The sequence below is a fragment of the Salvia splendens genome, chromosome 18, assembly GCF_004379255.2.
Source record: "Salvia splendens isolate huo1 chromosome 18, SspV2, whole genome shotgun sequence".
Taxonomy (NCBI): Eukaryota; Viridiplantae; Streptophyta; class Magnoliopsida; order Lamiales; family Lamiaceae; genus Salvia; species Salvia splendens.
In genome coordinates this window covers 16,303,517-16,327,455 of record NC_056049.1, presented here as the reverse complement: position 1 = coordinate 16,327,455, position 23,939 = coordinate 16,303,517, and the positions used below count along the sequence as shown (strand labels likewise).

The 23,939-nt window shown below is 43.8% G+C and overlaps 3 protein-coding genes and 1 long non-coding RNA gene across 4 annotated transcripts; all 4 read right to left on the bottom strand.

The window, feature by feature from the left end:
• Positions 1 to 1,419: 1,419 nt before the first annotated feature.
• On the bottom strand, positions 1,420 to 1,941 carry LOC121776807. Its single transcript, XM_042173972.1, has one exon. It carries the CDS (start codon positions 1,939 to 1,941, stop codon positions 1,420 to 1,422), a length of 522 nt encoding a protein of 173 aa, XP_042029906.1.
• A 6,620-nt stretch (positions 1,942 to 8,561) lies between these two features.
• Positions 8,562 to 8,962, bottom strand: LOC121777979. The gene is made up of 3 exons (XR_006045570.1): positions 8,905 to 8,962; positions 8,736 to 8,808; positions 8,562 to 8,650 (listed from the first exon to the last, which is right to left on the bottom strand). It is a non-coding gene; the product is annotated as an uncharacterized LOC121777979 (long non-coding RNA).
• Positions 8,963 to 16,571: 7,609 nt separating this feature from the next.
• On the bottom strand, positions 16,572 to 18,755 carry LOC121776806 (protein GFS12-like). Its single transcript, XM_042173971.1, has 5 exons — positions 18,598 to 18,755; positions 17,240 to 18,520; positions 16,727 to 17,054; positions 16,649 to 16,656; positions 16,572 to 16,602 (listed from the first exon to the last, which is right to left on the bottom strand). Exons 1-5 carry the CDS (start codon positions 18,753 to 18,755, stop codon positions 16,572 to 16,574), a joined length of 1,806 nt encoding a protein of 601 aa, XP_042029905.1.
• Positions 18,756 to 22,073: 3,318 nt separating this feature from the next.
• LOC121777978 lies at positions 22,074 to 22,678 on the bottom strand. The gene is made up of 2 exons (XM_042175324.1): positions 22,319 to 22,678; positions 22,074 to 22,231 (listed from the first exon to the last, which is right to left on the bottom strand). Exons 1-2 carry the CDS (start codon positions 22,640 to 22,642, stop codon positions 22,127 to 22,129), a joined length of 429 nt encoding a protein of 142 aa, XP_042031258.1. The 5' UTR covers positions 22,643 to 22,678; the 3' UTR covers positions 22,074 to 22,126.
• Between the last annotated feature and the right edge of the window lie 1,261 nt (positions 22,679 to 23,939).

Here is a 23,939-nt window from a genome sequence, read left to right as displayed (position 1 = left end):
CCAAACGGCATCACCACAAACTCATAGTGACCATATCTCGTGCGAAAAGCAGTCTTCGGTATGTCTTCTCGTCGGACTCTCAACTGATGGTATCTGGACCTTAATCCATCTTTGAGAACACCCAGTTCCCCGAAGTTGATCGAATAAGTCATCTATTCTCGGCAGTGGATATTTGTTCTTGAGAGTCATCTTGTTCAATTCTCTATAATCGATGCACATTCTCATCGATCCATCTTTCTTCTTCATAAAAAGCACAGGCGCGCCCCACGGTGACACACTGGGTCTAATGAAACCTAAATCCATTAGCTCTTGAAGTTGTATCTTGAGTTCCTCTAACTCCTTAGGTGCCATTCGATATGGAGCCTTAGACACTGGTGCCGACCCTGGCTCTAGGTCGATCGTGAACTCCAATTGCCGATCTGGCGGTGGGCCAGGCAAAGCTTCAGGAAAGACGTCTGGAAATTCTCGTACCACCGCGACATCTTCCACTTTCCTTTCTTCCTTCTCATCTCCCTGTAGATAGACCAGATAGGCAGGACACCCTTTTCTCAACATCGTAGTGGCTTGGAACGCGGAGATGATAGACGTCTTTCTGTTCATCGTGATTCCATGATACACGATTGGTTCCTTTCCAGGGGCTTGTAATGATATTTGTCTCTCCTTAATCGAATTGTAGCAAAATTTGCAGTCAACCAATCCATTCCCAAGATTACATCGACATCCTTCATGGCCATAACTTGTAAGTCGTGCGCGACTAGCCTAAGTTCTCCCATGGCAATTTCTATGTTCGAGCATGTTCGAGAAATCTCTACTACCTCTCCCACTGGTGAGGTCACCATCATCCTATGTTCAGATTTATTTGCTGGCAACTAAATGTGTCCACACAGAGTTCTGATATGAAAGAATGTGATGCGCCCGTATCGAGGAGTTTGCCCATACCTTCCAAATTCCCGTCCTTGTTCAGTCTTGGGTTGTCTAAAACTCAGCTCATATGCTCTAGCCTGGGAGGGAAGTCTTGGGCGGTGAGGTTGTTGTTGTCGCGGAGGTTGATCACAATTCATCCTTGGTTCAGCCGGTGGTGCCCTCGACTGCTGACAGAATCCTTGATTGTTCTGCCTTGACCCCATCCCCGCATTCTTGCTCAGACACTCTCTAGAGAAGTGGCCATTTCCCTCACAGTTAAAGCACTTGGTAGTGTTCTACATTCTACACTCTCCGAAATAGTACTTGGAGCACACATTGCATTGTGGTGGTCTGGGTCGAAAGTCACCCCTCTGGTTAGAGAAATTTTATCTACTCCCATACTGTGGTCGATTTTGGGTGGGCTGGTAACTCTTGTTTTCATAGTGGGTCCTGTTTTTCATCCCACTTTCTCTTCTCTCGAGAATGATGTGGTAGAGGCAGTGCCAGTGTAGTGTTTCACATCGCCCTCTCCTTGGGCATAGTTGCCTCAACATCTAGTGCGAGGGCCAACTCTTCCGCGTATGTAAGTCTCCCACGACTAGCTAGTGCCATCTTTATCTCATGCCTTAGACCCTCACGGAACTTATCGGCTAGCTTCTTGTCGGTGTCAACTTGTTCAGGTGCATACCGAGTCATATCGCAGAGTGTTCGATCATATTCAGTCACCGACATGCGCCCTTGGGTTAGGTTGTAAAACTCAGCCGCCTTTGCTTTTCGGTAGCTCGTTGGTACGTACTTGATATATATCTCCTCCTTAAAGTTCTCCCAAGTCATTCTACCCACTTGATCTCGTGGCGTAGTCTTCCTCTTGGTATCCCACCAGATATCGGCTGACCCATAGGTCACACAAGTCATTCGTTCCTCATCGTTCCACATCAGAACTGTGATAATACGCTCCAAAGCGCATATCCAAGTCTCGGCCTTTGCTGGCTCTCCTATCCCATCGAAGATAGGAGGATTTTGCTTTAGCAAAACCATTCAATATGCCATTCTGGCTTAGGTGGAGGAGGTGATGGTGATGGTGCTTGCACGCGTTTCTCCTTTCGATTATTTCCCATTTTAGTTGATTCAATTTCGCCACTTGCTGGATGATTTTCTCTCGTCTACGACCTTCGTTCGTATATCATAATCTATCAGGGTGCTCGTATTTTCATTCCAATACTATCGTACAGTGATGATCTCATGCGACGACCTTAATATTCCGACTCTAAGTTGTTATCCGTATATCCCTTGATCAACCACTTACATAAATTTATGAGCCGCAAAACGTGATCATTTGATGTGCACGGCTTCTCTCAGCTTTTTGTTTCTCAAGACCTAATGTCTGGTGTGGTATAACGTTCGATTCTTTGGCTGATTGCTACAGCTAAGCATAGATGCGAAAACATTCGACTCCTCATGTTGTTGGTGTGTCATTTTGTATGTGTCTCTTGAAACTTATTCCTCATATGTGTTTGCAGAGATCGAGCCATCGTCTTTCTTTAGAGTCTTGTATCAAGAATTTAGAAATCTATTTAACAGTCTTACTTGGATCAGAATGAGTTTTAACATGAGGAGCACTATTGAAATTGCCCTTGATTTAAAATGGCTCCGAAAATAACTCAAGAGGAACAAGAATGAGTCACTACTTTCATTAAAAGGAAACAGTGATGCATCACTTGCAAATTGCAGGTCAATCAAAAGTTCTAAATGCACGAAAAGAATACCATTGTCAAGGAGCTTCATAGAAAGAAATTTATGATAATCCAAGTAAGTACCGTCAATTAAATTCATCCATTCTAGCTACAAAGGTGGCACTCCGTCATTTCCCGAAGATAATAGAAGCGTTCTCGAAAATTCTAGATTCTAAGTCAAGACTCTTGGTGTCGTTACAGCAATTAATTGTCCTTGAAGGTCATATCTTCATATTGTTTTTGGCACGCCCTAGCGGTCATTCTCATTAAAACATGGTAATAACCCTCCCGGCCTGAACGTGTCATAAGTGTTGTCATATTTGTAGCGCGTCGTCGCATTAACATGTTATGCACGATTGCATTCACTTTATTTGATTGCATGCACCAAATTCTCGTTGTTGTAAGGATGCGTCACCTAACATTTCTTCTTGTCTTGATCTCGTTGGAAACTTCCTTTCGTTTTGCTCTTATCATCCAGGGAAGACAATAGGCAATTACAATAATCCGTCTAATTCGAAGTATATGTTTTCGTTTGTCCCATCACTCAGGAAAGTGATATTGTGGTCATCAATTTACAACTATGTTCAAGCACGTTCAGTCTAGCATACTTCTTAGGCACTCTATGTTTTCCAGACATAGTTCATAGTCTCATACTTCAACACATATTCGATCGTTGCTTAATTCAAGCTTCATATGGGTTCTACGTTTGCGACAAGGTTCAAAATTCCACATTTCACCTTCATAATGATTTTATACGATACCTCGTACTTCATCAATCATGAATTATCATCACATAAAACGCCATTCATATATTGCGCAGTCAAACATGTTTATCCATATAAACCATTTGGCATTCCATAGCATTTCATCCAGCATATATTAATATTTTTAAAAAAATAATAACTCAATCTATCCCCCGTCCATGGAAATCACATTTCATAAATCATGCAATTCATGTCCATCTATATAACACAATCACATAATTGCACTACACACGCGTCATACTTTGCGTTTCATAGTTCCAAATTCATATAATTTCAACAAAATATGCATTTAAATCTTCGCCGTTCAAGTAATCAACATATATGTTATTCAAATTAAATTCGCAGTTCAAACATGTAATAACAAGTCCCCGTCTCAAGCATGCGATTCATTTTCATACTTCAATATCCATCACATTCAACACCTTCAATAACATACTTCCATAGTGTCTCACGTCCCATAGTTTGTCGCGTCTCGTATGACCACAAATTTTCCAAAGCCATAGCATTTACTTTAAAATTCCAATAGGCCCAGAATTGCCATTTTTGCAAGGAACCATTTTTCCACCGAATTTCAAAATTTTCGGTAATTCATTTTTAAAAAAATCGCCAAAATGTTCTTACCGCTTTTTCGTGGTTGGGCGTGACGAGTTGTGGTGTTGAGCCTTCGAGGTTTAACACTTTAGCCAATTAATACAAGGATAGATTTTGACTCCAAAAGACTCTTGGGTCCAGAGCGGAAAGAAACCTGGCTCTGATACCAAACTGTCACGACCGCCCTTTAGGGTTAATAAATACGGGCGATCGTGATTAAAAGAACTTAATAAACAGACGAAAGAAACTAGGGTTTCAATAAAGAGTTTGACCAATAATTAATATTTACATAAAAAGGGGCCAAGAGGTTGACATTATCCAAATAAATAGGTTCAAAGCTAAAAGGGTTGATGAGTAATAACATTGTCTCTGCGGAAGCGTTCAAGAGAAAGAGTGACGTCATGTGTGGAGACACAACGTCACTCGTAGTTCACAACTAACCAAAGCATGCTTCAATTTTAAATTTGCTCAACACCACCAATTGCTCGTCGCCACTCAACCTGCATATAGGGAAAACACATGCAGGGCTGAGTACTTAATATACTCAGTGGGCTTATGCCGAAAACCTTTGATGAAAGTTATGTCATCCATACCATAGTGAACTCGAGTTTTACATTTAGAAATTAAATATCATCGAGTATCACAAAACAATTTCATAGACTGGCCAGTCAAAACAATCTCACCACATTCTCATCAATCATTCAATCACATCCTCTTTCCATGGTGCGACGAAAGTGTGGCCACACTATTCGCCCACGAGACCGGCCGACTAGCAAGGACGGCTCACGATCTCACCTGTGTACACTAGCCTGATAGGGTCTGCGGCCCTACTCAGACCCGAATTCGTTTAACATAGCCCTATAGCCTAATGGAGCGAACTCACAAACTAGGCATCAGGCAACAATCACAACATAGCCCTATAGCCTAATGGAGCGAACTCACAAACTAGGCATCAGGCAACAATCTCATCATCAAAACAACCATGGCATGACATAACAATTTAAACCACCCTTATTCCACCGTGATCATACTTTTGAAAACGTAAAAGAGTTTAGTAAAAGAAAGCCCACCTCGAGTGCTTAATTTGAAATTACGTTCTTTCCCATGCGATGATTCACCTTTAACAATTTATATGATAGATAAATCAACACATTGATTCAAACAACTAACTGAAAATGCATGCATCCTACGCAAAGTCTTTTATCTCGGTTTATTTCGGTTTTCGGTTATTCGGCGGCCGCTTATGCACCTAATTCCTCCGTTAGCTCCTCGTATTTTTCTCCATGATAACAAAATAAAATCCCCAAAATTAATAAAAGTAATTAAATTATCGCAAGCATTTTCCCCTCGAGCTATATTTATTTCGGACTTAGGATATAATTATTCGTTCGTTGAAATATTCCGGAATTAAATAATTTGCCACTATTATTTATCGGCCCAAGGATTTAATTAAAAGCTCAACTTAATTAATTCCCCACCTTATATCTTCAATTAAATTCTACAGCCCAAGACCAATTAAATGGAGCCCAACCTTAAATAAATCTTAAGACCAATCTTTAAAACAAAAGGCCCAACAAAAACAATTCATGAAAGGCCCAAAATTTTAATTAGGGACAAGCCCATCTCATTTTATATTCTCCCCTCCCCACCGCCTATCTTCTCCTCTATTTCTCTCTCTCGTCTCCATCTATCTCTCATTTGTCTGAAAAAGAAACTCCCAAATTTCCCGTCGTTCTTCTCCGAGCGGGCGTCGCCTTCCACCTCCGCCGTCGGCCGCTGCTCCGTCGCTGCACCGACCGTCTCCAGCCGCCGCGTCGCTGCTCGCCGCTGGAAGGTCGCTGCTGTGCTCCTCGCCGGAAGCCGCCGTCGTCGCTGCCGGGAGACGCGACGCCGCTGCACAGAGCCAGGCTGCTGCCACCGTCGCGGCGCTGCTGTCTCTCCGTCAGGAAGAGGCTGCCGCTGCTGCTGTCTCTCCGTCGATCCTCCGCCGTCACGACGAAATCAGGGGACCCTACCTTCGGGTAGTCACCACCTCGAAACGCCCCGAAACTAACCCGAACAGCCCCGAAACAGCCCCGACGTAAGTTGTTAATTTGATTTCATAAATTAAAGTCTGATTTTTTTTTAATTCTGTTTGCTTTGATTTATGCGATTTAGAGATTGAATTTCAGATTGAGTTAATCGGTAGTGTAGGATGTGTTGATGCAGCAGTAAGAAATTGAAATTGATATTTGGATGGGAGAGGTGGTTACCTTCAATTGCAGACGGATGTTGAGGAAGGAGAAAAAAAAATGGTTCTTGAAGCTGGAGGATTTGGTTACTGCCGGAAGCAACAATTTGATGTTAGATTCTGAAGCCGGAGAAAATTTAGATACAAATGATAAATCATAGTTTACCTTGGATAGAAGTTGAAGATGGTAGATTGGCTGCAGAGAACGTTTGGTGAGGGAGAAGTAACTGATACAGGATTTAATATAGAGAAAAGGGGGTTGGGGATATGGGAGAGATTTGTGGGATAGAGGGGAACGGTTTCAACGTGGGTTGAGGGAGGGGGATTCGAATTCTTTTCTTTTTTTTTCTTTTTCTTTTTGACTTACTTTGCATTTATCTGGTATTTATTTGCAGATTACGGAGGAGGAATATCTTTTCACGGAGGAGGAAGATATTAGCAGGATCTTTATTTAAATTTGTTTAATTCGCGGTCCATTGTATTTTATTTTAAATTGTGCAGTCCGCAATTTATTTATCACAGACTAGATTTTCATATTATTTATTCAATTTATCGGATCCAACACGGAATTGAGTCCAATAAATATTCCTCACGGACAGGAATTAATTAAATTCGCGCAGTCATTGTTTCACAGTTTCTAGTCCAACAACAATTAATCCACCAATAATTAATTCACGGACTTCGCGAAAATAATATCATTAAAACCAGTACTTTCGGGTTCACAAATTAGGGTTCAAAAAGTGGGGCGTTACAGTATCAGTCTGTTATAGGCAAGCAAATATATTTTCATATATTTAAGCAAATCATTTTCTTCATTTAAGCAAATCATTTATTTACCGGGCAAGAAACTTGCCTAATGGACAAAGCTCCGAGCATATAGTTGTATGCATATATATAGGGAAAGATAAGGTTAAAACATCGTTTAAAATAGGAATGACGAACCGTAAACCATAATTTATTCTCTGTGAAACTGATGCATTAATACAGGCAACTGTTACTAGGAGGTGGAGTTGTCATTTATTGACGGAGCTTGAAGTTGGAGTAACTGAGGAATAATTACTAGGCGGTTGATAATTGGTGGTGGAGTGCAGCTGTTAATGCTACATATTATGATTGTCGTCTTTTCAACTTTGGTAGGAATAATGCTACATATTATGATTGTCGTCTTTTCAACTTTGGTAGGAATTATATATAGAGGGTTGTGATCAATTACATATACAATTCATGTCAACTGCACATATATAATGTCAACTATACACATATAATGTCAACTATATATACAATTCATGTCAACTATACACATGTAATATATCTCAACCTATAGTTTTCTATTCTAAAACTAGTGTTTATTTTATCCGGTACTAATATGTATATACTCCCTCCATCAAGATCTACTTTCCTTTTTAGTTTATCCCAATCAAGATGACCCATTATTAAAAATGGAAACACCTTTCTCGTTACTTTATTCCCTCTCTCTTACTTTACTCTCTCCTCTACACACACACAAAACAAAGTTGCATAAATTCCCGTGCCACCCAAGGAAGGGGTCATCTTCCTTGGGATGGAGGGACTAATACATAATAAATAATTTTGTTTCTCCAACTTTCAGTGGTTTTTGACAGAAAAAATGTCTGGATTTACATTTTCTCTTCAAGAACCCAATTTCGCGTGAAATTTGATTTATGTCCCGCTTGACATAATTCGGCATCAAAACTATGAGTCAGCTTACCAAACTCTTAGATGGATTATAGTTTAACTGAGGTGGATTTTTTGGGGGTTGATCTGCCTAATTATCGAACAAGTTGATTCATCGTTCTGATGTCAAATTATATCAAGTGGGAAATAAATCATAACCTTCTGCAAAGTTGGGGAGTTTTTGAAGAGAAAAAGCAATCAGGGGACATTTTAAAAAAAATACTGAAAGTCAACAAATTAGGATAGGCCCTAATATACATAAGAGGAGGAAGCACACTCACGAGCAAAAAATATATAAAAAGGGAAGTACTAACAATCCTTGCAAAGTGTGAATGACATGCCAATAAAACATAAATATATAGCTTATAATTTTCAAGCTTTAAGAATATAAAAGAGGATTACCTGACGCACCTGTACTCCAATGTCTCGGTGCATGATAATCTTAACGTAGGGGGAATCTGTGTCCTGCATGAGTTCAAAGTTCACTTTGGTTACTACTTCAGTCCGTGCTGAAAATATGTAGTCCGAAAGTCGTACCTCAGTCAGCTCCTTAACAATTGTCTCAGTTGTCAAAACAGGAACAAGAGTTGTCAGACAATCTATCAGTGCCGAAGAGCCCCAACTCTGAACAGGTTCAGGTTTACTAACACTCAAAGTGCAGATACACGAATTGACGACAGTATTTAACAATGGCAGAATTTGTTTCACAACGAACTTTTCCCCAATAAGTCCACCTATATATCAAGAGAAACTACCTTGTAATTTGACTGCACATTTTGGGAAACAACAAAGTTTAGCATCCAAATATCAGGAACATACCAATTCTAATCAACACATCAATTCCGTCATTGCATATTCCTTTTCCAAAAGAGAGCATTAGAGGCAAAATCGTCTGCGCAATTGAATAACAGTATTCGGTACATAAACATGGAGTTATTTTAATCCTTCTAGGATAGTTTGGTTGCAAATTCATCACGAGACACTAAACCTGATGAACTGTAACTGGCACACCAAGCTCTTCGCTAAACCCAATCAGCAGAACAGAAAAGGCAGATGTTGAACTTTTATGAGGAGCAATGCACAAATTTGATATAATAAGCTGGTGTATTATCTCAAAGTATGCTTGTTGATGGGGTACGTACTAAACAAGCCCAATAGCAGTGACAGCTCGGCCAGCCCAATAGCAGTGACAGCTCGGCCAGCCCAAAGCCCAAGAGTTCAGTTCGGCATTACCAAAGAGTTCGGCCTCAGCCTACAGCTCGGTAAAAGCCAACCAATCAAGCTCTGCTCTCAGGTCGGCATCAAGCTCTACTCTCAGATCGGCAACCAAAGCAGTTCGGTCTCGGTATTCGGCCGAACAAGGAGTTAGTGGACCCATACAGGATGTCCAACACACCCACTACCACGTGATGTCAGTTCAGGCCACGATCGTAGGCCATGACCTACGCTTCACCCACGATCTTAGGCCATAACCTACACGACATCCACGACTTAGGGTGGTGATGCAAGCCATGATCTGAGTTCATTATATAAATAGAACTTAGATCTGATAGAAGGGGTTAGAATCTCTCTAGAGAAATAATCATATAGCAAGTCTGTGTTGTAAGCTGTAATTCGCAGATCAAGCAATACAAACCTGCCCCCATTTCTCCCCGTGGACGTAGATTTACCTCAGTAAATCGAACCACGTAAAATTCTCTGTGTCGTAATTTATTTTTACGAGCATTTATCATCATCAAAAATTCGCGGAATCATCACTGGCGCCGTCTGTGGGAAACAGAGAACCAAATTTGTGATAAAGCGAATTTTTGACCATTTTTTCAACCCAAAAAATGCATACCAGATCGCAGAGTACCCGTATTCCTGCCCGTGAGAACCAGGAGGAAGCCAATCCATCCCATAGGACGGGAAAACAGCCTAGGGATAAATCCACCACCAGTTCTCATGGTGGAGGAACAAGCCGCTCCAAAAGCCGTCACACCGAGTCTTCCCAGCAGCCCGATTTGAACGAGGCTGTCAAGCTGTTTTTGGCGGAAAAGCAGGAGGAATTCTTAACCTTCCTGCAAAAAAGCCAAAAGCAGCCGGGGACAAAAACGGCGGATTCTCCCTCTCCCTCCATACGAGACAGTCACTACCGCAGTAGTGTCATGTCTTCCAGAAGAAAGAATCCTCGGTACCGGAATCACAGGAGAACTCCATCTCCTCCATACCGAAGAAATGTCGGGTTCGCCATGTACGGAGCATTGAGGACTCCGTTCTCGGACGATATTACCCGAACTCCCCTTCCACAGAACTACCGAACTCCGTCGATAACCTATGACGGACTCGTGGATCCTCATGACTTCCTGGGACGCTATCAGTATAATATGGCGAACCAAGGTCTCAATGAGGTCCATATGTGCAAGCTGTTCCCCGAGCTGCTCATCGGGAACGCCAGAAGGTGGTTCGACAGCCTTCCTCAAGGCAGCATTAGATCCTACCGAGATCTGATGGATGCTTTCCACAGGAGGTTCTTTCAGAAAGCGGAAGCCCGAAATACTTCGGCTCAGCTGCTTTCTATACGTCAAGGTCGCGACGAAAAGATCAGCGACTTCCTGACGAGATTCCATAAGGAATGCCTACAGGTAGATAATCTCAATGATCTACTTGTCATTTCGGCATTCCAAAATGGAATCCTGCCCGGAGCTCTCTACAGAAAGCTCGTGGAGTGCGGTCCGCAAACAGCTCAAGAGATGTGGGACATTGCGGACAAGTTTTCTCGTGCCGATGAGGCAGACCGTCGAAAACGGTCTTTAGACAGCTCATCTAGAGAAGACAAAAAGAAGCCCGGTCATAGCGATCAGAGGCATCCTCGCCGAACACCTTCTCCACTAAAGGAGAGATAGCGGTCATCCGAGGTGATCGAAAAAGAGCAAGTGTGTTCGCAGATTGCGCTTAAAAGTGCCTAGCAATCAGTTCGGCACCATCAAGCATAGCAATCACAGCAGCCGGAATCAGAGGCCGGCGAAATGACCGAAGTCACACCGGAGCCGAACTCGATGGTGTACGGCACTGAAGCCGTGATTCGGTTGAGATCGGCATATCCAGTCCCCGAACTCAATTTCTCCTCAGAAATGAATGGTGACGGACTGAGAGCCGAACTAGATCTTGCCGAAGAAAGAAGAGAATTGGCCTGCCTAAAAGCAGCCAAGTACAAGGAGCAAGTAGCCCGGTATTACAACCAAAGGGTGAAGAAGCTGCAATTTCAAGTGGGAGATCTCGTCTTGAGAAACAACGAAGTAAGCCGAGCAGAAAAGCTGGGCGAACTCGAACCCACATGGGAAGGTCCACATCGGGTGTCAGAAGTCCTCGGCAAAGGGTCTTGCAAATTGACTCACGTCAGGAGCACAAGTACCCCGAACATGGTACGTTTCCAACCTCAAAAAGTTCCATTTGTAAGAGACAGTCCGGTCAGTCAGTCTTATGTGTTTTCTTTGTTTTTTACTTGTTCTTGTCTCTACGTGCGTTGTGTCTGTCTATGTGAGTGTCGTCTCTTACAAATAAAACTGAGGTATCTCGTTCTTCAAAGGCTGATCCCCTTTTTAGAACATGCAAGCCAACGATTGTGTGTCAAAGCTTCTAAAGAGGATACAAGACCACAATTCAGCTTAAACAAGCAGTTCGTCTGAAACGAGCTGCAACAAGCCCACGATTGTGTGTCAAAGCTTCTAAAGAGGATACAAGACCACAATTCTGCTTAAGAATCAAGCACTTCGTCTGAAACGAACTGCAACAAAAGTCCGATTCTCGCGATAAAACTTGCCTGAATTAGGACAAGGGAAAGTCCAATCCACGCGATAAAACTCGCCGAATTAGGACGACCAAGTTCGGTCAAAGCAGTTTACCTCATAAGACCGAGGACGACCATGTCTAGTCAAAGAGGTTTACTGCATAAGACCACTTCGGTTAACTGGGAAAGTCCGATCCACGCGATAAAACTCGCCGAATTAGGACAAGGGAAAGTTCGATCCCGGCGACGAAAATCGCCAAATTAGAACACAAAGACGAGTCCGGTCAAAAGATGTTTATTTCATCAGACCAAAGACGAGTCCGGTCAAAAGATGTTTATTTCATCAAGACCAAAGACGAGTCCGGTCAAAGATGTTTATTTCATCAGACCAAAGACGAGTCCGGTCAAAAGATGTTTATTTCATCAGACCAAAGACGAGTCCGGTCAAAAGATGTTTATTTCATCAGACCAAAGACGAGTCCGGTCAAAGATGTTTATTTCATCAGACCAAAGACGAGTCCGGTCAAAGATGTTTATTTCATCAGACCAAAGACGAGTTCGGTCAAAGATGTTTATTTCATCAGACCAAAGACGAGTTCGGTCAAAGATGTTTATTTCATCAGACCAAAGACGAGTCCGGTCAAAGATGTTTGTTTCATCAGACCAAAGACGAGTCTGGTCAAAGATGTTCATTTCATCAGACCAAAGACGAGTCCGGTCAAAGATGTTTATTTCATCAGACCAAAGACGAGTCCGGTCAAAGATGTTTATTTCATCAGACCAAAGACGAGTCCGGTCAAAGATGTTTATTTCATCAGACCAAAGACAAGTCCGGTCAAAGAAGTTCACTTCATAAGACCGAGGACAAGTATGATGAAATTTTTTCGCGAAGCTGTAAATACAGTGTTAAAAGCGAAAACAAAATTTCATTTTTCAAATCTTGTTCGGCACACAACTCCGCTACCCTACGAGATGGCGTTACGCTATTACAAAGGACTATTCTACTGTCCAGGGTTGCTAAAGTTGAGCCATCTATTCACAAAATCCTCGTGAAGCTGAGTTCGGGCGTTCCAGGCAGCCGCAGAATAAGCAGGTCGACGAGATGCTCTAATCGACCTGCCACCTCTTCTCTGAGCCCGGGAAGCCCTAGCACCTCGGCGGCGAAGAGTCTCTTCACGAAGCATCTGCTGATCTTGCTCGCTCATAGTCACAACTCCTCGGCGAATTTCAGTCCGTCCCTGTCTTGACGATTCCGGTTGCTCCTGAGCCCGTTCTCGTCTTGACGTTTCCGGCTGTTCCGGAGTTCGTTGTTGGCTGGGAGTAGGATTTTGAACAAGGGAACCAGAGGTTTGATCTGGAGTGCGAGCATCTGTTGGCGCGATATGCCGAAGGAATCTTTCTATGGAGGGGCGCCGAGAAAGAACAATGTTGTACCGAGAAGCCCAGCGCCGCAATGATGTCACGACTTGTTGGCAAGCCGAGCTCTCCAGCGCATTGTTCCTCCGGAGTACATTATATTCCTCCCACAGTTCGTCAACTCGACTCTGAACATCTGATATGGTCATTCCCCCGCGCACACGGATGTAATCCTCGTACGCAGTCCTCTCAGCAATGGTCGTATTCAGCTCGGCCTCCAGATCATTCTTATCGGACTCTAAGTCCTTATTATCGGCATCCAGCTTCACTAAACGAGCCAGAAGCTCGTCATTCTTCGTCTGATCGGCTATAGCTCTTTTCTCAGCTTCGTCTAAAGCCGAAGAGTACAGCCGCTTCCAGTGAAGTACCTCCAGCTCCTTGAGAGTTAAGAATACAAAGCAGCTACGTCAGTTCGGCATTTCAGCTTACCGAGCAGGTAGTAAACCACAACAGGAGTAAGAGAGTACGAAAGGCTATACGAAGACACAAGAGCAGAAAGAAGAATTTTTTCATTCATAAGAAAAAAAAAAAAAAAAAATTTTTCTATACAAGGAGGGCTTCAAGGCCATTTTACATAAAGGAAGAAACTAAACTAAGAGAAGGGAGACGAAATCATACTTCGCTAGCTTCGTCTCCACCTTCTCGGTGAGGTTCAGCTTCCTTCTCTGCTTCAGCTTCAGCCTCTGCCTCCTTGCTCTCCCCAGCCTGCTCGGCGCCACCGTAGCCGATCTGCTGCGTCTCCTGATCGGCTTCCTTCTCCGGATGCCCGGCTCGCTCGACTTCGGCCTCCCGCTCCAGCGGCTCGGCCTCACCCTCTCCGTTGTAAGTCGAAGCGGGTGAAACGGGTCCCACGGAGGCAAAGATAGCCTCCAGGTTCTCGTCCCGATCAGCTCGACAACTCCGGACTCGGTCTGCAGAAAGCAGGACCGAGGATGAAGCGAGCTCCTCAAGGAGCGGCAGATTCTGAAGCCGAGCAGCTATCTCTCGGCTGTACAGAGGCAGCACGACGTCGGGCCCCTGCTCGCCCTTATCGGCAATTAGCCTTACCAGACTACCGACAAAGGCCGAGAACTGGCTGCTCAAAAAGAGTCTCTCCGTGTAGGCACGGAGACCCTCTCCTTGGGCAACCACGGCGGCAGCATCCCTCCGTTTCGTCTGCTCTCGCTGGATGACGAGCTGGTTTTTGGCAAACTGAGCTTCATCCTGGGCCGAAATCCTAGCAGCCCTGGCTTTCTCAAAGTTTGCCTCAGCCTGCTCGGCCCGGTGACAAGCAGCCGCCAATTTCCTCTGCATCTCGGCATAGTCGTTGGACGCTTTGGAGAGTTCGACGGCGACGAGCTTGGAGAGCATATCATTCCTCTGAAAATGGATAAGGAAAAAAGTTAACAGAGGGCACCAAAAATACAAGACAGAAGCCAAGCCAAGGAATCAAGAAAACAATTCACCTCGGCGAAGTCCGTGGGCCATAAAAATGGCTCACAGATATGCTCCGAAGGAGGCGCCAAGACCACGTCTTTCTCTGGCGCCCTTGGGGGCTTCTGGGTCTTCCCCTTCTTGCTTGCCGAAGTCGACTCCGGCTTCTTTGGACCCGAAGAGGTCTTTTGCCTCTTCGGATTCTTCTCGGCATCAAGCGCCGAGCTGGTAGCCTTCTCTCTCTCCGGCTCCACAAGCTCGGAGGACTTTCTAATAGCCTTATTCAACATGAACACTGCCAAAAAGCAAGAAAGCAAAGTCAGATTTTCTTCGTTAAAGCAGTAGAGCATAAAGATAAAGAGAAATCCTCACCCTCGGCCTCTTCGTCCGAAGACGAGATGTCGAACACGACGTCGCCCTTGACGAGCTCAGACTCCGTGTATTGTTTCCTAACTATGGGAATCTTGTTGAGCTCGCCATCGAGCTCGTCCAACGGTTCAGGCCGAGGGTGACGGATAACGGACTCCGGCCCTCTCCAGGGAAAACTAGGAGCCGCGGTCCTATCATAGTAGAAGAAGCGATTTTGCCACTTCGGCCACTTCGTTTTACAAAAGGCCCTAAAGGGCTGTAAAGGGATCAAGTAAAACCAAGACCCCTTCCTCTTAAATTGAAAGAATTTAAGGATCGCCTTCAAAGACAAATCCCTTCCTAACCTACGGAGTTCGGCAGCGAAGGCCGACAAGTGCCTCCAAGAGTTCGGAGTCACCTGGCCTAAAGGAAGCTGAAAAAAATCTAGTAAATCTATAAAGGCAGAAGGGAGGGGGAAACGAAGCCCGCATTCTAAGCAGGCCTCGTACACGGTGACGTAACCCTCCGGCGGGGAGTCAGCCCTGTGATCACCGTCAGGTACCACCGCCTTCCCCCCAGGAAAAGAGTATTTTTCGTAAAGGGATATCACAGTATCCTTACTCAAGATACTGTGAAAATACTCTACGGTCTTCTCCCCGGATTCTTTCCGGCTAGAAGACCCCTTACCCCCTTTCCTAACGCTACCCGACTCCGAAGAAGAAGAAGAAGACATTTTTCTTACTTTTTGAAGGTGAAGGTAGTCTGAAGAAATTTTTGAAAGCGGAAGGAAATTTTTCACGCAGAAGATAGAGAGTGCAGAAGAAGCCAATAGCAAAGGTGTTCAAATGATGAAGAAAGACGGTATTTATCAGATTTGGAAAAGATTTCAAATCATCGCACCGTTTCATATCCCACCTTTTCAGGATTCAACGGCCGGATTTTACTGTCGCATTTAATGCCGCATTTAATGCAGTCACGCGCAGGGCACGTCCCCTGACTTCAGCCTCCCCCGTACCCTTTTCCAGAATGCCGAAGTGACTCGCTTCGCCGAAGTGAATCACTTCGCTTTTCGGGGGGGGTAGTGATGGGGTACGTACTAAACAAGCCCAATAGCAGTGACAGCTCGGCCAGCCCAATAGCAGTGACAGCTCGGCCAGCCCAAAGCCCAAGAGTTCAGTTCGGCATTACCAAAGAGTTCGGCCTCAGCCTACAGCTCGGTAAAAGCCAACCAATCAAGCTCTGCTCTCAGGTCGGCATCAAGCTCTACTCTCAGATCGGCAACCAAAGCAGTTCGGTCTCGGTATTCGGCCGAACAAGGAGTTAGTGGACCCATACAGGATGTCCAACACACCCACTACCACGTGATGTCAGTTCAGGCCACGATCGTAGGCCATGACCTACGCTTCACCCACGATCTTAGGCCATAACCTACACGACATCCACGACTTAGGGTGGTGATGCAAGCCATGATCTGAGTTCATTATATAAATAGAACTTAGATCTGATAGAAGGGGTTAGAATCTCTCTAGAGAAATAATCATATAGCAAGTCTGTGTTGTAAGCTGTAATTCGCAGATCAAGCAATACAAACCTGCCCCCATTTCTCCCCGTGGACGTAGATTTACCTCAGTAAATCGAACCACGTAAAATTCTCTGTGTCGTAATTTATTTTTACGAGCATTTATCATCATCAAAAATTCGCGGAATCATCACTTGTTTCCCAATCCTATTCCATAGCTCCTGCATAAATGAGCCTTTAAGAAGAGAAACCTTCAAGTGTGAGTACCCTGCACCCTAAAACAAAAACAACATAAAGTTAAAATCAGAGGGAACGAAACATATGAATAAAAGTGATGTAACATGCCTGCAGAATTCTCTGGACAGATGGCACAACAGTTTTCATCACTGCTTCTGATTTCAGACATTTAAGGAATTCTGCCAGCAACAAATAAGCCCATTCAGCTTCGGCATCTGAAGCAGAAGTTACTATGAGAGGTAAGCAATAAGGAGCACACATCGCAGCACCAAAAGCTCCCATTCTTTCCAGCGCTCCTCGTTTTGCAAATGTTGCAGCATATTGAAGACGCAAATCATTTCTTGAGAGGCCGTGAAATGCAGCTAAAAAGTAGTTGGATGATTTCACTGATTTTGGGAAGTAAGGAGACTCTAAAAGGCATTTGACAGAAGGCCTCCTAAGAAAGTAAATGGAAAGGCAGCAGTTCAGCTAAAAGAACACTGGTGAAAAATTTATAGATTTGACTATTCATGCCGTATACACAGATTTGTATTTATTTATTTTGTTATAGTGGATTCATTTCTTTCTTTTTAATTGGGGGTGCGGATGAAGGAGGCACATGAGAAGGGGTGGTCATCTAACCTTTTCCAATCGTTCTCAATGCAGGCTTTAACAATAACTTTCATATGATGGGGGATATCTTGCACTGTATATGGTAGGATTCCACTATCTACATACGAAGCCAATGAACTCGAACCAAAAAGTGGCTTTCCCATATGAAGTTCTGCTAAAATACACCCAACAGAAAATATATCATCTGCAGCTCTTTTGGAATTTATCTTGGGGGAGCACGCTTGCCTCCAAAGTGTTAGTTCTTGATATCCAACTGAGTCATCACCCTCCTCCATATTCTCAAGTAGGGAATTTGAGTCGATAGTTGATTTCTCACTGTAGTTCCTTGTAGAGTCAGGTTTTCTAGGTGATACATTTCTAGCAATATCACTCGAAACTTCATTTTCACTGGTGTTATTCTTCAAACAGTCACTAGAATGAACATTATAACAAGGATCTAAATGCCACGATTTCTCACAGAAAGAAGTTGCTTCTTCCAATTTATTTAAATGATTAGTCTTGATAAGAAAATCCCCACCTTTAACAGAGTCTACTTCTAATTGACTATTGTTTTCAGGTTGACCATTGTAGTTGTGATGAGTTTTCCTACGAGCAATTTGGCGTGGAGGGTGAGGTTGGCTAAAAAGCTGGCGGCGGCCTGTAGACCTTGGTAAATTGGAGGTTGATGCTGGCAACAACACATTCTTAGCAGCAATAGCAGCTTCACCAGACATTTTGTAGCCAAAGGTGATGTCAATCCATTTATGTATTTGGAGGGAAACTCGATTGCTTTCAAGAGCATCTCGATGCAGCTTAATGAACTCCTCTGAAGTTCCTGCCCATGAAGGCACCGCCAAATCAGGCATACCAGAATGCAGAGAGTTAAATATGTGTGGATCACAATAAAATTCAGGAATACACTGGTCAGGCATCCACTGGTACAATCTTTGCATGTTAGAGTGGTACTCATTGGGTTCATAAACTGAACGAACAGCTTGTCTTAAAACACTCAAAGGCAACCTCCTGGCCTTATAACTGCAAACAGCGAGTTCAGAAAGGCACTCATCAGACACATGATGAGGCATTTCAGATGTGGAGTAAGTGAAATCCAACTGTTCATCACCTCTTGTTAAGCGCCACTTACTCTTGCTAAGATCTCTCCAACCAGCAATGTTATTTTCATCAGGTTTGACACTAAAATCAATAACCCAAGGCATGACTGAGTAAAATGTGTGCTCACCCCACCTCCTTCCTGACAATCTGTTTAAAATGAGAAGATACTCAAAATTGCTCAGCTCCCCTTTCCACCAGCTATAGAAACAAGATTGCCAATTTACAGAGTTTGACAGCCTTTGAAACAATGACTACCAACAGAAAGATCAAGAGACTTGCCACTTGGATCCAAAACAGTGTTCAGCAGCTGCTTCTCACCAATTTGCAACCAACACCAAGATGTGTCGGTCAGCAGAATGTTGGAGGGGCTTAAATTCTCATGAGCAATGCCTAGACCATGCATGTAAGATAGAGCTGAAAGCAGCTGGTACATAAGTAATTGTATCTTCCAATCACATTGTAAGGCAGCAGGGCTGTAGTGCATAATGTTTTCGAGGGTAAATGGTGTTTTTGGAAGCACCAGACAAATATCTGTAGGTGACTTTTAGCATTCCTAGAATTGGACAAATGTTTGGATGCCTTATGCAGCCAGGAAAGCCATTCTCTATAAATGATGGCAGCCCCAGCAAACTGAGAAAGTTTGGACCGTCTCGTCCAGCAGATTTTCCCTCTATAAGTTGACACAGTGAATGCAAAAGCTGGCGTTCAAATGAGCCAGATGAGAAACTCGAAGCAATTTCTTCAAATAACTCAAAGGATGCATGGCCGATGAGTGCAGTTGGAGCCAATGAAGTGATTGCCCTCGAGCAAGAAAACCTAGGGGAAATTTTACACGTTTCACAACCATCAAGGACGCGACCATTGGAGAAATGGAAGCATTCAGTTGATGCAGTATCTAAATCAGAACTTGTATCACTAGAAATTCCGACACTGACCTCTTCTTGAACTTGCTTCACAGTAGACGACTATGCGGCACGGATACGGATACGCGTATCAGTATCCGAAGGATACGGATACGCGGATACGGCTCTTTCCCAAACAACCCGATACGCGGATACGTTTTAACTATTTTTTTAATAAATAATAATAGTGCATAATAAATTACAAAATAGATATTCTAATGTTATTATACAAATAAAAATAATAAAATTACAAAATATTAAAAGCTAAAGTCAATTTCTTTTATGGTCGATTACACCACATCGATTTTTTGGTTATACTTATCCATATTACCAATAATATTGATCAAAATATTTATTTATAGTTACAAAATTAGACAAAGTTAATGGAGTAATAAATTGGCCCAAAAAATGAGCCCCAAATATACTCCTTTTCCATCGTGACTACTTCTTGCCCAATTCATTCTCCCATTTCCAATTTTCTTCAATCCCTAGTTGAGGCAATAGCGGCGCCTCCCCTTTCTTCTTCTTCTTCTTCTTCTTCTTCTTCTTCTTCTTCATATCCGATTAACTGTCAATTTTGTTCCCAAATCGGATTGAAGTTCGTAAATTGAAAGTTGCGAAGTTCTTCGACAGAGATGGACGTTGATTTCGAAGAGGAGAACCTCAGATCTTTGCAGATAGAGGAGGATGAAGGCCCAATACGGCCCAGCTCGCGGATACGCCGAAGGATACGTATCGAATCTGAGGTTTCTCGGCCCAATACGGCCCAGCTCGCGGATACGCCCAGGATACGTATCGACGGTGTATCCGTCGCGTATCGGTATCGGATACGTATCCGATACGTGATACGGCAACAGGGTGGCGTATCGGTGTTATATAGGTAGACGAAGACTCTGTGATGCCTCCTTCAATTGCACAAAATTCATGGGTAAATTCCACGAATGTACGTCATGGGAGATAATATCCGCCATTTGTACCCAGAAAAAAAAATGTTTCCAGTGATGGGAAAGACACGTGAGCCTCTTGCGTGTTTTGAAACACGAATTTCACCCGGCCGGGTGATTTGAAAGTTAAAATCACCCGACCGGGTGTTCTCTCTGGACTCCTCCTGTCTTAAATATTTCACCCGGTGTTAAGGACCTAAACCCTTAACGTCGATTTCCACACAAAATCAAGAAACGAGATGTCGTCGTTGTCGAGCGCCCAACATTGGGTCGTGACTTGGACGGCAAAAAGGGGCGGTTGAGCGCGAGATCAGCCTCGTCGGCAACCTTAGCAGATGTTTCTTGTTTGCTACTCAATTGAGTCAAAAGAATGATAATTTCATATATTGATTGAATGAATAAAAAAGATAACAGTCTATCCTATTTATAATGCTACTGACTTAATGAACAAGAAAACAAAGATATAGAGAAAGATATGCTAAATCCCTATAATATCTCAAGGTGGGAACCACGAAGCAAAAAGAAGAGTTGAAAGCAGAAGCTTCGGCGAGGCAACTCCTCCTGAATCAAACACACACCGAACAGATGAACGTCTCCCTTCTTCCCTTCCATAAAAAATCAACAAAGGAGACCCAACTTTGTCGGAAAAATTCCTTGCCAAATCGAAAAGCTTGTCCATGCCTCCCAGAATGCCCAAGCATGTCATGTCATTACTCGGAGGGATCAACCTTGCATCTTTGTCGAGCGATGTTGATCGATGATTCATACTTGGAACATCACCGACATTCAAATCCACATAGACACAAGCAATTACGGGCAAATCGGTGTAAGCACCATCTCCTTTCTTGCCCAACAATTTCCAACAACATTTTTGGATGACACTTGAACAACATTGAGTGAGACGATTATCTTCTCCACTTCACCAATAGACACATCCTCCTCTTTATCTTCTAGCAATGTCTCCTCCTTTTCACCAATCTTCTCATCATATACCCCAACGAGCACTTGCGGTGGCTCACTGTCGTTCTTTACAATCCCTTTGTTCTTGAGGAACTCTCCAGGGGACTCGTTGTTTTGAACATCAAGAGGAGCGCCATCATTGTGAACATCGGTAATGTCATGGGGAACATCATCACCGAATACTATCGTGGGAGAATTATCAGTTTTCTCTTCGGCTAAATTCTCACCTTGAATGTTCTCCTCAAACTCCTCCCCATCATCCGCATAACATAGAATGCGTTGTTTACACACATGTCCCCTCACCCATTTCTCGGGACAGTGCCAGCAGAGACCCAACCTTGACCGTTCTGACTTCTCCGCTTGGGAGACCCGTATTAGCGGCAGGCGTGGCTGCTCTGGAGTTTGACTGGTCACACGCGCGGGCTGACTGTACAGGTCCCGCATTGGCTTTTCAGTGGAGTAGCGGGGCTGGTGGGAGGCGGGCTGGACTCGCGCTCTCACCTCCTCCCGAGGGCGAGGTCGGTCCCAGCACGTCTCCGAGCGTCGGGGCTGGTCAACGGTCGGGTAGCCGTGGTCCTGCTATTGAGCCTGTGGGTCCCAGCACGTTGGGCGGTGCCGCTGCGTTGCGGTTGGCGGGTAGCGATCAAACCCTAATTGGGTCTGATGATCTCCGCCAATGTTATGGATGGCGTATGGCGGCTAACGGCGGTGAGCCCAAAAACCGTCACAGGGATATGGCGTATCAGTATGGCGGGATATGGCGGTCGATAAATAAATTAATAAAATATTAGTAATATATGTATATATAAATTTAAAAAATTAGAAAATAATAAAAAATTGTAATATATCAAGCATCAACTAGTAAAACAATAAATAAAGCATAAATTCATAAGCAATTATATAATATGCCTACCATAATAAGTCTTAGTTTAACAATAAAAATATAAAGTCATCATCACAAATTCATAATACATATCAAATCTAAATTAAAACCATCCTCAATCATCACCATCCCCAACATAGTCATCCTCCACAAGATAGTTATCCTCATCCTCATCGATATCATCGTCCTCCGACGAAGTAGATCCTTCTTCTTCATCCCCAATTTCTTCATCTTCTAATTCTTCATCTTCCAATTCTTCATCCACAAGCTCTCTTTCTTCAACCTCTGTCGCCAATCTGCCTTTCCCTAATTGGCCTTTCCCTTTTCTAGATGTGGTTGTGGTTCTTGAGGCTTTCCTAGAACTTGATGATGTAGAAGCTTCTTTTCTTTTCTTAGACCTAGTATATGTGATAGGCTCTCCAATCCCCGACGACTCGTAGACAGTATCCCAATCAAGTGAATCTCCATGAAAAACTCTATCACTGCCTTCACCATCAGCACCATCCAACTCTCCAACCAACCACTCATTACAGTGATCAATGTAATCGAGTGAAATAGGATCGAGTGTATGTCTTTTGTCGTACCTCTCATTCAATTTTTGGTTATATTTTACGTAAACCAAATCATGCATCTTTTGATGCTCGAGCCTATTTCTCTTTTTCGAATGAATCTGTCACATAAATATAATAATAGGTTTGTAATTATAATATTATATTAGAAGTTTAAAATAACTGTATTTCAAAAGATAGAAGCATGCTTTTTAATTACTAAATCTACTGCAATTACTAAATTTATAAAAATAGAAGTATGATAAAAATCTGCACAGCTACACCTTAATTAAAATGTGATCCTAATTAAAAATCTGCACAGCTACACCTTAATTAAAAATGTCACCCTAATTATAAAAATCTGACCCTAATTCCTAATTAAAATGGCATGCAAATTAGAAAATTGATAATTAAAAGGGCATGCAAATTAGAAAATCTGGTACAATTTTGGTTACCTTCAAAATCTGGGCAGTGGGCTGCTCTAGACGGACCGGCAGCGGCGCTCGGCGGCGGGCGACGGCGACGTGACTAGGGCAGTGGGACTGGGGGCACAGCAGGTTGGGTTCGTTTGAGAGGGAAAGAGATACTATGAAAAAAACCTTAGATTTTGACTTAATTGGCATTTTATTTCATTATTTGGGCCGGGTTTGGGCCGGGTTAAGGGTTAAAAATCATTTGGGCCGTGTTATTTGGTAATTGGGCTGAGGTTTGGGGCAGCCCAACCAAAAGTGACGCCATAACTGCCATGCACCGCCATGGCGCCTCACTCATGGCGGCAAATGGCGGTCGCCATAAAAAAGTTTTGTGGCAGCTCGTGGCGATGGCGTTTTTTCCGAAACCCGCCACGCAATGGCGCCTCGGCGGCGCCATGGCCGCTTTTTAATAACATTGATCTCCGCGATCAGATATGTGGCCACCCCTCTCGACGTAGCCACCGCGGTGTCGGGGCCAGGCTTCTTGCGCGCGATCGCGGTACCCGATGGGCTAGTATCTCGGCCGTGGGCGACGATCAGGTGGATCCAAGTGGTGTGAGACGTAGGGTGATTCTGGATCAGGCCACGACGGCGGGTGGAGTACTTCCACCCGGATGCTCGGAGGGTCCCAACTGGTTACACGGCGAGGTCGGGCCGGCTGGTAGGGACAGAATTGCTGTGTGGCCTGAGGGAAGTCGTATTGACGACGGCGATAGCCGGCGTAGTCGTATGACATGTTGACGGACTGAGGCGTGGCTGTGGTGGATGATGATCGTCTGACTTCGACGCGGCACGCGGGAATCCTTCCCGTCGGCGTTGCAGAAGTAGTGTTGTCCTGCAGCTAGAGCTCGTCGGACAGGCGGGACTCGACAACCAAAGCAGTTGCTGTGCGCGGAATGTTTTCCGT